General features: G+C 45.7%; 1 protein-coding gene across 3 annotated transcripts; it reads left to right on the plus strand.

The window, feature by feature from the left end:
- The first annotated feature begins 617 nt into the window (after window positions 1-617).
- Window positions 618-12,543, plus strand: NUP54 (nucleoporin 54). 3 transcript variants are annotated; one of them, XM_039701973.1, is made up of 13 exons: window positions 618-822; window positions 2,142-2,303; window positions 4,249-4,332; window positions 4,438-4,590; window positions 5,228-5,457; window positions 7,523-7,710; window positions 8,156-8,352; window positions 9,139-9,193; window positions 9,765-9,858; window positions 10,327-10,434; window positions 10,803-10,922; window positions 11,281-11,391; window positions 11,723-12,333. In XM_039701973.1, the coding sequence occupies exons 1-13, from the start codon at window positions 771-773 to the stop codon at window positions 11,849-11,851; spliced, it is 1,683 nt and encodes a 560-aa protein (XP_039557907.1). In that variant the 5' UTR covers window positions 618-770; the 3' UTR covers window positions 11,852-12,333. The 3 variants fall into 3 exon arrangements, with proteins under 3 accessions (XP_039557907.1, XP_039557908.1, XP_039557906.1); XM_039701974.1 differs by lacking the exon at window positions 2,142-2,303 and having other exon boundaries at window positions 619-822; XM_039701972.1 differs by lacking the exon at window positions 618-822 and having other exon boundaries at window positions 941-2,303; window positions 11,723-12,543.
- Window positions 12,544-13,387: the final 844 nt, after the last annotated feature.

Here is a 13,387-nt window from a genome sequence, read left to right on the forward strand (position 1 = left end):
ATATGCTTTACTAAGATCTCTAACACAATACATTCATCACACTATTGCTTCCATGAGTGATACAGAAATATTACATTGATTGCACCACTGTTTCTATGAGCAACGCATGCTTAAGCTGATAGATTATATTCTATTAACAAGCAGCTAAAAAGAGTTATCAGTGATGCTATTTCTAAATACCTATAACCCCTAACACCATGCATAAGCTAATACATAAATGCAAAAGCCAATATTATCTGGTAAATATTCACACATGGCAGAGAGAGTGGAGCAAGATGGGCTCTGAGGTGCCTTCCAGCCCAAGCCCTCCTGGGATTCTGTGCCAGCACTGTCACCCCAAATCCTGTTCGCTGGGAATAGCCCTGGGAAGACGCTCTGGAGCCGGGCTGTGCCCTGCCTTTCACGGCACGCTGGGGTGCTTTGGGTGCAGCTGCCACAGGAGTGTGCCCGAAGGGCGGCACTGCGGTCCCAGTGTTGGGGAATCCCGGGAATCCCTCACGGAGGAGCCGCTCCCCTTTATTCCCCTTTGTTTCCCTTGGGGCGCTGCGCCTCTCCCGGCGCCCCCGTCCCGCTGCCCGCAGTGGTACAGCCCGCCGGCGCGCTCCGGCCGCGTCACCGCGCGCCGCCCGCGCCACCCGGAAGCGCTTTGGCGGCGGCAGCGGCGGAGAAGCGGCGCGTGCGGTTGGTTTTGTTCGTGGCCGGACCCGCCGCGGGGGCTCGCGCGCGCCTCCCGCGGGGGCCTCCGCTCTGCCGTCCCGCGATCGGCCCCCATGGCCTTCAACTTCAGCGCCACGGCGGGAGCCGGGGCCGCCAACCCGACCGGTGAGCGCGGGGGCAGCGGGGCGCGCGCCAATGAGAACCGCGGCGGCCGGTAGCGCGTGCGCCCCCACCAATGAGAATCGCGGCCCCTTCAGGAACCCGCGCGTGCCCCCCCGCCAATGAGAACGGCGGCGGCGGCGGCCCGCGCGTGCCCCGCGGCCAATGGGAGCGGTGGCGGCCGGCAGCGCGTGCCCCCCGGCTAATGGGAGCCGCGGCCGCCTCAGAGACGCCGTCCCCGCGCCCCGCCCGGCCCCCGGCGGGTCCGGGACTCGCTCTTGAGGCGCTTGTGATGAGGTGGTGCCGGTCCCTCGGATCAGCGTTTTGCTTGCAGTAAATTCGTCGTTTGGACGAGATGCCATTGGAAGTTCATTTTTGAGCAAGGTAAAAGACAGGGGTTAACTTGTAAAGTTAGACTTTTTCCTCTCTGCTTTTGTCACTGTCAGTCATGGTGAAGTGTAAGACAGAGCTTTCCTTGCCCTCACTTGCTAAAATAATTAATTGTTGACTCCAAACAAGTCCTTGGGACAGGACTCATCTTTGCTCTAGTGAACCTGAACTTTACTGTCTCTTTTACACACACTCTTTGTGACCCCATCTGAAAATAAAACATCACCTTGTGCTGCCTGTACACTGTGGCGAGGTTCGTGACACCCACAGACCAATGACAGAGGGAAATCTGGGGTCACACTTCAGGACTTCCCGTTGTCTGTCCAGCATGAGCCCGTTTCAGCTGCATCCCAGGGGAGCTGGGTGCACCAGTAAATCCAGCAAGGCTGAGGTGGGCAGGTTTTGGCAAAAGAACTTGGATAAGTCTGCCCTGGAGTAGCTGAGGCTTGTGTGGTGCCTCAGCTGCTGGAGCTGAGTTTTGTGGTTATTCTGCTGTCATGTGTCTCAGTGTGTTATTTGTATGAAGATGGTTTACTCTTGCCTTCCTGATAGTTCATGGATTGATTTTGCTATTATCTGTTACGCTTAACACAGATGCAGCTGTATTGAGCAGTCTTAGGCGGTGAAAAATACTGTTAATGTGAATATTGAATCACAGAGATAAGGCTTTGAAATGAGGTGCGGAAATGCTGCTGCTTTATGCACAGTGTAATTGAAAATTAATGTCCTTACAGCAGCAGTGTGTGGAGCTTTTAACTGTCCTCCTTGTGTCCAGTCAATAATATTTAATGCCAGTTGATACCTTTTGCTCTTGTGTCTAACTATGCCTTTCTTGCCCATGGGGATGGAAAAATGCTTCAGCTTTTCTTTCGTGGGACCTGCCTTTCACTCAGAACTAATGTTGCCTTGCTCTTTTTCTGCTTCCCGCTCGTCAGGATTTGGTGGGCTTGAAACTGCAAACTCCACGGCCAGTGGGTTTAATTTTGGGGGTTTCGGATTAACCGCTAATCCCACGGTGAATTTTAATATTGGGAATTTCGGTGTTTCCACTACCTCAACTCCACCTTTCAATTTTGGTAACAGTCTGGCAAGCGCAGGTAGATAATGCGTAAATGCGTGTTCTGTGGTAAATGTTACCAGCAGGGGTCCAAGAATTACATCCTATTCCTCATATCCAGTGGACACTGGCCGTAAAAGCTCTGGAAATGGAGTGGGAGGGGTTTTGCCTGTTAAATTCTTGAGGAATAGCTTTTGAGTAAAAATAACCCTGTAGCCAAAAGTCTCTGGAACGGGAACGAATCCAGGTGGTCCCGAGCAATCTCAGAGCTGGTCCCTGTGCCACATTTCCTGACATGAGATTCTTGGACTACTGCAGTCATGTTTTCATCTTCCCCGTGTCTCCTCACCGGCCTTGCGTGCCTGTCATGACCGCACCACCCCTCAGTGGTTTCTGTGCAGAAACGAATTGTATACGACCGGCACAAAGTCAGAGCCAGCTGTGGGCTGTTCCCAGAGCCGCCCTGCGTCCTGCCCCTCCTGCTCCCAGGAGGCCTGCACGGGATGGGTGGCCAGGGAAGCCCTTTGTGGCCCCGTGGAGATCCATCAGATCTGAGCCATCAGCTGATGCCATTTCACCTCAAAGATTTCCCATTCCCTATGAAAACATGGACTGGATGGATTTCTAATGCTTGTGTAAGTGTGCAATTAGCCCAGGGTCCCTTGCTGCTGCTCGTATAGGAATTCCGTCCATCCCACAGTGTCATCGCCCTCTGTGTCAGCACCTCTCATTTTTCTGTGCACTCCAGCGGTCCCATCGGGTTTATTTGCTGTGAACACTCTCCACTGGCTTCATTTGAGCTGCTCCAGAAGGGACTGTGGATAGTCCATTTGATATTTAGTTTGATACTTTTGTATTTAGTCTGTACTCTCAGGTCCTTTTCAAGAAAGGATGATTAAATTTGCAGTGGGTACAAAGGTACCTAGAAATGGTGTCGTCTGCTGGTGCTCCTGCCAGGGTGTCCTGCTTGCTGGCAGGATTGAAACATGGGTGTTACAGGGAGCAGTTTCTTGTGCCCACTCACATCAAGGTGTTTGCTGAATGGAAATAAAATGGACTTCATATCAGCTTTGATTTATGCTTTTCATTTGGTTTGTGGACAGGAGGACTGTGAGTGTAATCTAAAGGACCTTTTTTTTTTGCTATTGACATGTGAGTGAGGAGCAGCAGCATCTTTGTGACAGATCCTTTCTAGCAGACTGTCTTGTGTCATTTGAGCATGTGTAAAAGCAGCATGAGATGCAGGGACCTTGGTTTCCCAGGCAGGTCAGCGCTGCACAGGCTGCACCTTGGGCCAGTGCCATTGGCACCACTGGGGCTCAGGCGCTCACTTGGGTCCTCTTCTGCTGGCCAGTGACTGCTTTTCCTGAAAATCTGTGGAAGGCCGATGGCTTTTGCATCCGTCGTCCTATACTAGTGGTTGAACCTCCAAATGAGGTGTAATGGGAATGATCACTGGGAAACAAGGCTTTGAAAAAAAAAGGACCCTGTAGAATTTTACGTGTAAATTTTGCCTACAGCGACTGGGTGTATCTGGCCTCAGGCTTTGGTTTGTTTCCTGAGGTTAGGACTGTTGGTAAAGTTCACAAAACACCAAGTTGTTTATTAAACACTTAGCAGTGACATTGAGCAGAAGTATTCCTGAGAAAGAATGTAAGAAATTTACTGTTAGTTGTGTCTGTCACTAGGGAAAGCACATCCCACTTGGTAAAGGACCAAGATGTCAGTTGACTGCTGCCTTTTTGTTTGCTTTCTTGACACACCATACAAGTTGTGGCTTTGTGGTCTGTGTTTCCTCCCCCATTTCCTTAGACGATGAGCTCGGTGCCCATGCTCAGTGTGACCTCCATGCTTGTGCCATGTGCCATCCGTCTGTCAGCACCCATATATTAGTTCCCATAACACTGAGGCACGCGGTCAGTCGTGGTGCTGTGCGCGGCTCCGGGGCCGTGTGCCGCTGCCTGACCGCAGTCTGTGTTTGGCAGGTGCCTTCGGAGGCTTTGGGACCACCACCACCACCGCGGCACCGGCGTTCAGCTTCTCTGCTCCCACCAACACCGGCACCGGCGGTAAGGGACTGAGGGCCTGACTGCCTCCAGAGCAAATCCAGGAGTGCTTTGGATTACAGGGCTGCTCTGCTCTTCTTCTCAGTGATCGTGTACTTGTTTCCCCAGGACTCTTTGGTGGTACCCAGAACAAAGGCTTTGGATTTGGTACCAGTTTTGGCACAGGAACTGGAACTGGCTTGGGTAGTGGGCTGGGAACTGGGCTAGCCTTTGGAGGCTTTGGAACCCAGCAGCAGCAGCAGCAGCAGCAGCAGCAGACCAGTGAGTATGGCCTTTGGGTTTACCCTTAGCAGTGAAAGTGCAAGACTGCCATCTTCACTTGCTGGGGTAGTGGGACAGAAGTGTATTGTAACAGGAGGCTGTTTAACACTTAAACTCTTAAACTAGAGTTCAGACAAGTCTCTGAGCTTCACCCTCGAGCTTCCAACAATATCTACCCCTTTGGTTTAATGCTGGTAGAATGTAGTTAGAGAATTAATGTTGCAGTCACAGCATTACAAGGAGGGGGAGGAAGAAGTCATTGAAGATAATTTAAATGGGAACTGGATAATAAGCAGCTTCAGACTCTGAGTCCACTGAATTTGTAACAGCCAACCTGCCTTTAGATTTAGGTATTTAGGGTGCCAGATGGTGACATAGATCAATACAGGTGTCTTGTTTTTTTTGTAAAAAAAAACATTTCTAATGTAGCATTCAGGAACTCCTGTTGTAGATGATGAATGGCTGTAAAAAGACACTTAAGAAACATGGTCTGATTTTAATTCATTTATTTGTTTGGTGGTTTTATTTTGCTTCTCAGAAATCTGATGAGAAGTGATGTTAGTGGTAGGCAGGTTGTAGGTGATAGCAGAGTCACGGTTGGTCAAGGGGTTCATTTGTTTCTCTTCATCCCACCCAGCATTAGGCACGGGATTGTTCAACCAGCCTGCCCAGGCACCCGCTCAGTCCAACCAGCTCATTAACACAGCCAGTGCCCTCTCGGCCCCGACACTGCTGGGAGATGAGAGGGATGCCATTCTGGCCAAATGGAACCAGCTCCAGGCCTTCTGGGGCACGGGCAAAGGGTACTTCAACAACAACATCGCTCCCGTGGAGTTCACGCAGGAAAACCCCTTCTGCAGGTTTAAGGTATGGCATGGTGCAGCTGCCCACAGAGGGCACCGGTGCCCTTTCTCTGCTGAGTCTGAGCAGCTCATGGGTGTTAAACCAGTTTGTCACTGGGAAGAGTATTCTGAAACAGTATTTTTCCAGGTAATCTGCACAGTTCTGATGCATACTCATTAAAAGGTTCGAAGATGCTGGAAATCTGGGTGGTGTGGAGGGACTAGATAATGAGCCCAGATGTGGAGCATGAAAGTAACAATTTCATGTGCTAGCATTCAGGTTAGTGTGTGTATACTTCGAACAGATCTATGGAAATTAATTTTAATGTGTGTCTGTGTATGTTACAATAAGACAGAAACAATTAAAAATAACTGTCTTGTCTCAAAGAAACTGTGAACATTTGGAATAAGAACTTCAGGGCTTTTCTTCCTTGTTTGTCTAGATTAAAATAACCCTGTGCCAGGTTTAAAATCCACCAGGCTTTATCCTTGCCAGAGCTCATGCTGACTCCATTCCCTGCGTGGATTCATCAGCAGTTCCAGATCTTGCTTCTCATGTTGACAAATTCTCCATCCTCTGCAAATCCTGCCCCTGCTGACTGTCTTGCTAAGCCTCAGGCTTGTAAGGGGATTTGGGGCAGGCGTGGTGACACCCTCCTTCCCCGAGCTGATCCTTTGGAGTGCAAACTTTGTGTCCTGAATGTAGGTTAATACTGAATTAAGTCTAGTGTTGATTATGTACATTATGAGACTTCTGCAACATTTTTGCAGCAATTGCACCTGCCTAACAAATGTTTAGTTTTGTTTCATCACCTTTTTCAGTGTACCTTGAACATTTTATTGGCAGTGTACCTGAAAGCTTATTTTCTTGTAAGTTCTTGTCTGAAATTGCTTTCACAGTGTCTGAGCTTTGAAAAATTGCCCATTTTAAGTTGTGGAATGCAAAATTGGTTATTTTAGAGTTTCATTTACTAAAAAGAAGAGCCTTCAGGTTCGACAATACCAGATACTATGTTTACTCTTGTCCCTGTGACTGGAGCGATTCTAATGCCATGAATTCACATGCCATAACTGAAATACTGACGAGTTCCATCTGTGTCACCAGTAGAAGATGCCTGAAAAAAATAGGGGAGGAGGTGGCACAGGGATAGGAACAGAGCATCATAAGCTATTTTGGTTATTGCCTCTGGAAACACCTGGCATCAGATAAGAAAGAAGCATTACATTAAGGGTTCCATTGTACACAATTCCAGCTCTAGGACACATGAGAAGCATGCAGTTCCAGACCAAGAAATGCATGCTGCTAAGATGTATGTTACAGGCTGTTGTTTGAAGGACCACAGTGAAGTAAAAGACATCTGTTCTAGTTTGAAAATGCTGTGTTGCATAAAGAGATTGTGGAAGAGTTATTTATTTACAACAGAAATACCAGAGGTGTCATGTGCTTAAAAACAAGTTCTTCCTTTGCTGTCGCTGTTGTGCTCCATGGCAGGATGGCTGGTTCTGCAAGGCTCACCATGGCAGGGAATTACCCTCTGCTGACAAAAGCGGGCTCCTGAGCACATCCCCAACTCATTTCTTTCTTCAGCTGAACTTACACGAGGGGAAAGGTGCAGGTCACCCACCCACGTGCAGTGTCAGGGCCTCACAAAGCCCTTGCTCTCCACCCTGTCACCAGTGCCAGCTTGGGGTGACAGCTGACAAGCAAGAGGTGAAAGCTGCCACTCTGCTTTTGCTTGTAATAAAGTCTGATCCTCTGGTTCCATTTGCAATTTGGAAAAAGGGCCAGTTTGTAAAACGTTCCCGATTGCTGTCAGCTCTGCTATGCTGGCAACTCCCCTGATGGAAAAAGGATCTTAGGAACTTTTTGTAAAAGTCCGAACTGTTTCAAAAGCTGCTGTACTGATGACTGTGTGAGAGATTGATTTAAAAGGGGATTGATTTTATGTTTGTGCAGCTCTGAATAAATTGTGAGTTAAATTTTGAACCAGTTGCTCTAAAAATTGAGGGATTTAGCCCTTCCTCTTCATGCCACAAGGATATGCATTTGCTAAGTAACATACCTTCATTTTTCATTTGTTCCTTGGCAGGCTGTGGGTTACAGTTTAATGCCCAACAACAAAGATGAAGATGGCCTCGTGGTCTTGGTGTTTAACAGAAAAGAAGCAGATATTCGAAGCCAGCAGCAGCAGCTTGTAGAATCATTACACAAAATTTTGGGGGGAAACCAGACCCTCACTGTCAATGTCGAAGGTGTTAAAACGATGCCTGATGACCAGTACGTGAAATTTCCACAGGGTTGCCCATTTATATTGCATGTTAGAAAGGGTTGGTGGCTAAGTCTACTGTCTCCCCTTCTTGATTTTGGATCTCTTCATCCTGAGTTTGATTTGTATCTCTTATTCCTTTGTATAGTTTTTCTTACGGCATTAAGTCCAGTACCTTTCCAGATTTTAGGTTATTCTTAATGTAGTAGTAGTATCACCATAGAATATGGTTGGTAAAACTGGGGAGAGCAGAGAATGTAATGGTATTTACAGCTTTTCTCTCTCTCCCTTGCTGTGTTAAACCCTGCAGCTACCGGTACTTTACATCTCACTTGGCTAAAAAAGTTAAAGGTCAGCTGGGAGAAGTGATAGCTTGGATTTTGGGTGGTTATGTATTGTGTTACCTCCTTTGTGCTGCTGGCCTTTTCCTGACATTGCCCATTTTGTCTCGCTCAGGACAGAAGTGATCATTTACATTGTGGAGCGCTCCCCCAATGGTACCTCGAGGAGAGTTCCCGCAACAACCCTCTACGCCCACTTTGAGCAAGCCAACATCAAATCATCCCTGCAGCAGCTGGGGGTCAGCCTGTCCATGGCCAGGACAGAGCTGTCCCCGGCACAAGTCAAGCAGCTCCTGCAGAATCCTCCTGCCGGTGCGTGGGCTGGGCCTTTTGGGCTTTCCAGGAAAAAAGCTGGTGTCAGCCTGCTGGAAACACCTGTGAAAAGAATAAGAAAAAAAGAAAAGTTAAAAATCAGAATAATTGTGTCTTGTACTCACTTGCAGTTTTCAGATGTCTCTCTTAGCTGGCCACAGACAGCTTTGCACACGTAGCTTTGGTTTAGAGTAGTTAAGGGCTTTTCATGTCATTTGATTAGATGACTTACCTTTGTGTCTACAGCTTTTATATATGTCCATGTAGGATATGACAGGTTATGAAATCTGGATTGGAAAAAGGCACTGGGCCGAGTCTTGCACAAAAGTCAGAGCTAACTCCTACTGGGATTATTTTGCCAACTGATTTGGTACTTTGATGATTTAATTACTGATTTTTAAAACATTTGTTTGTTTCACACAATAAGCAACTTCAAAAGGACAAATTACCCTAGTGTGGCATATAGTGGGAACAGTAGGAATTTCTGCCTTTAAAGTATGAAAAGTATTGATTGTCCAGTGGAAGCACCTATGGGTTATTCCTTTCCCCGCTTTCAAACAAGTGCTTGTCAGCCTTTGGTCTGAATTCACTGCCCCTGCTCAGGACCAGGACTTTTAAAGAGCTACCCTACTTTAATTAACCCTAGTTTAATTAACCTAATTTGTGTAACAGGCATTTGGGTTAGCATAGTTCATAGGGTTTGTGTATTGCACAGCATTTTTTCCTGGTTAGCAGCTTTAACATCTCTCAAATACTCATACTAAAAATCCTTTTTTTTTTTTTCAGGTGTTGATCCTATTATATGGGAACAAGCCAAAGTTGATAATCCCGATCCTGATAAGTACGTCAAATTGCCTAAGTATTGAAATATTGCAACAAGGTTTGGACAGGAGAGAAAGAGATAAAAATTGCATAGTACTCTTCGGGTAACTTGCAAGAAAGTTACTCGAGTACGACTTGGTCAAGTGCTGATCCCCTTGAAAGCAGTGAAGATTACTGGAAGTGCCTGTCTTAATCCCTTTACCCATTTAGGCACTTAGGAGCTGTCAGGATAAAGAGTCTTACTTGGGTTCCTTGGAGGTGTGGTGTCCTCCATTACATGGATTAGTTATTGTGACTTATTTTTTGCAACCCTTATGATTTTTTCTCTTTTTTTGCTGAAGGTGCTGCACCTTTGTACCCTCCAGTGCTTACAGATAAATTGCGCTGGTTTCTTTATGAGAAAGGAACAAGTTGTGGGCAATAGTGAAGACTCTAGAACTTGGCAAAAAATATATGGTTATGTATTAATTTATAAAAGATTAACATAATCTGTGACTTTATATTAGATTCTGTTCATAATTATTAACCCTTACCATGTTTGATGTGTCCAGTATAAAAACATGTTGTAAGAAATGCTTGTGTTCTCCTAGGCTTATTCCTGTGCCAATGGTGGGTTTCAAGGAATTGCTGAGAAGATTGAAGGTCCAGGATCAGATGACCAAACAGCATCAAACTCGATTAGATGTAAGGTTGCTCATCTTTAGCATGACTTGCTGTTGAAAAAGGACGCACTATTAAATGCACCCGCCCCTATGTGTTCAAAACAGAAATGTGAGCCATGTTCTTAATATATCCCTTAGATAGATCTTTGCCCAAAAACTGGGCAGAGTGGTCTGGCTTTCATTTGTTTCAGGTTCAAGCTTACTGTTCTGTTACAGGCTAATCCACATGAGCTCCATTAAGTCTATTGGCACAGACTTTTAACTTTGGGCAACCAATTCTCCAATGCCATCTGAAAATCCTAGTTGTGTATGAAAATAGCACAAAGCAGAACAGTAGAGGTAGAAGAAAGCTTTCTAAAATCATCTGGGTCAAGGACACCAAGTTGCTGGGTGGTGTAGTGTCATGAAGCTCCCAGTTTTAAATCAGGCCTACCTTCTTCTGTTACCAAAAACTTCTCTGGCTTCCAATTGACTCCCGTCTCCTCTGCAGATAATATCAGAAGATATCAGTGAGCTGCAGAAAAACCAAACAACAACTATGGCAAAAATTGCACAGTACAAAAGGAAACTGATGGCGCTTTCGCACAGAACCTTGCAGGTAACAGGGACAATCTAAATAAGTCCTTGGACACAGTCTAGTGTCACAAGCTGTCTCAGAGGGAAGAAGAACCTGTTCCATCTTGTCCAGGCTAATGCTGAAAATTATTCTGACTTCAGCTAACAGGTGTTCATTTAAGTACCAGGCAGAGCTGTCGGGGAAAGCTCAGGTCTGCCATACTTGGGAACCTTCTCTCTCACTTACCCAAAACCACGGACTGCCCTGAGGTCTTAGAGCGGCTGACTAAATGACACAACAAATCCAGTGAGAAACAGGCTGGAGGAAGGGCAAAAAGATGTAGAGATGGGCTGGTGGGGAGAAGGATGGGCCAAGTGTTCTCTAATGAACATCAAAGGCTTCTTTTGCAGGTGCTAATAAAGCAGGAGATCCAAAGGAAAAGTGGTTATGCCATTCAAGCAGATGAAGAGCAGCTTCGTGTACAGTTGGATACAATTCAGTGTGAACTTAATGCACCCACGCAGTTCAAGGTGAGTGGCTGACAGTGTTTGGCTAACAACTCTAGGGTTTCCTCACTGAAAACAGGTTGGTTTTCCAAACCTGTTGTGGAAGGTTGGTTGTGGAAGGCTTTCAGTCAGGCTTTCAGTGTGAGTAGGTTGTAGCATCATGCTCTTTGCTGAATAGCCAATAGGTATTTCAGTAGTTTTGAGTTCTTGGAAATAATGGAGTTGCTTACCCTTTGCATGTCTTCCAGAACATGTAAAAATTGAATGAGCAGCAATGCTTCCAGACCTGGAGACTCAAGAAATGGTAGATGCTGGAGCTGTGGCAGCTGTAAATGATTTAAGCCTGTGTTTGTATTTGATTTAAGCCTGTTTCTCTTCCCAGGGCAGACTGAATGAGCTCATGTCCCAGATCAGGATGCAGAACCACTTTGGAGCAGTGCGGGCTGAAGAGCGCTATTACATAGATGCAGACCTCTTAAGGGAAATCAAGCAAGTAAGTTACTTACAGGGTAGGGCCCTGGCCTACTCTTTGAGCTTGAGCATTTAAGCCAGACACACAATAACTGGATCTAGAATGTCATGTTGCCTTGTTTGATGAAGTCATCCTTGTAATTGGTCTCAGTGCTGGGGCATCAAGCTATTGTACAAAACCACTCTGTGGAGATAGGCTGTTAGTACAGAAAATGCTGTTATTCCTTCCTCAAAGAAATGATGCCAGGATTATCAATGTGCCAATGCCACCAGTCATGACACTAATGAGAAATATTACCTGATAAGTCTGTGAAGCTGAACAATACTCACTCTGGTTTCTGAACTGTCTGCAGCACCTGAAGCAGCAGCAAGAAGGGCTGAGTCACCTAATCAGCATCATCAAGGATGACTTGGAGGACATCAAGCTAATAGAACACGGGCTGAATGAGAGCATTCCCATCCGAGGAGGAGTCTTCAGTTGACTGGTGGAGGTTTACACAGAACATGGTAGTAGAGTTCATGGCTCACCTTCCAAGGCTAAAACTGTTGAGGTAAAATAAAACACATATCTTGTAGGAGCAAAATGGCATTTTGTCTGTTACTTTTAGAATTAGCAAAGCCTCTTCTAAGCTTTTAAAATTGACCTTTGGAAGGTTTATATTTTATAAAGCTGTATATGCTTTAACAAAAGAAGGGAAACTGAATCTGTTCAGATATCATTTTACTATAAAACTATATGTACTATTGTACATTTTTTCCTTTTTTCTTCTTTTTTTACAACAGCATTGTCCTAAAAAATGCAGTGCTGAGGGGATTGTTTCACTTGTGACTCGGTTTGTGGAAAGGTTAGCCTGCTTCCATGTTTCTGTCAGAACAATCAAGTAGCACCATTGTGTAAACAGCTAACTTAAATCATTACAGAGATGTTTGTTGCTGTAACTCTGTTGCTCTCTGCAATACCAGTCGATTACTGGGGCAAGCTCCAGAAAGTTCATGTTTCCAGTTTCTGTCCTTCCTTTGGACTGCAAGGATCTGAAGGTTGTTTTGATCACTTTACATATATGAATAATACAAAGCTTTGCTGCCCCTCTAAGTAACAGTATGTCTAGATGTTGTCTTCTGCCTTTTTTTTAAATCACCCAAGAGTAATAAATTCAGTCTGACTTTGTAATAAGTGGTGTGTGGTATTGGCTCTCAGTGACATCAGCAAAGCAGTGATGCTGCTCCCAGCTCCAGGTAAGTACACTTCACTTTGCTCCAGGCACTGCAAGGTGACAGGATGTCAAAATCAGTGTCACAGAGCTGCTTGGTAGCCTCAGTCCCCAAACCAAAATGAAAGGTGTGGCCCCTAGATCCTACCTGGCATCAACCTTCTCACCCCGTGCCCTGGAGAGAGACCTGCTTTTCCCCTCAGTACCCAAGTCACTGAAAATAACTGAAACAAAAAACAGTGTTTTCAGCAGTAGAAGTTTGTACATCAGAAACAAACATGGAAGGGGCAAAATCAGTTTGTTCATTAGCCGTCAAAATTAATTCCATTAATTAAATTTGAAGGATGGAAGACTGGAAATACAGCTGCAATGTGCTGGGACCCCTGTTGTGCATTCAAGAGTGTTTGTGGAAGCATGATTCCATTACAATTGAAAAAGCATATGTGGAACTCTAGATAAAGGGGAACAGGATTAGTTTGCTTTTGGAAGCATAGTTCCAGTTAATAAACTGTCTGCACTGGGCAATGAGCTCTGTAAGAAATTGAGTGAGGCCAGAACTCTCTTTTGGGGGTTGGGGTAGCAGTCCTAAATCAAGTCTTCTGCCATGGGGCCCCTGCTAGACTGTGCTGGTTGTATTTGAGAAACACATTGTTTCTTGTTTTGCAAACTCTTCACATTCCACCCCACTTCACAAACTGGAGTTCTACCATGCTTTGAAAATAACAAATCGGCAGCATAAGCTCCCTAGCTACTTGATCTACTGGCCTGGGCTTTGAAAATGAAATTATCTCAATAGATTTTTTTAAA

This window comes from Passer montanus, unplaced genomic scaffold (genome assembly GCF_014805655.1).
Source record: "Passer montanus isolate IOZ18808 unplaced genomic scaffold, ASM1480565v1 scaffold150, whole genome shotgun sequence".
NCBI classification, from domain to species: domain Eukaryota; kingdom Metazoa; phylum Chordata; class Aves; order Passeriformes; family Passeridae; genus Passer; species Passer montanus.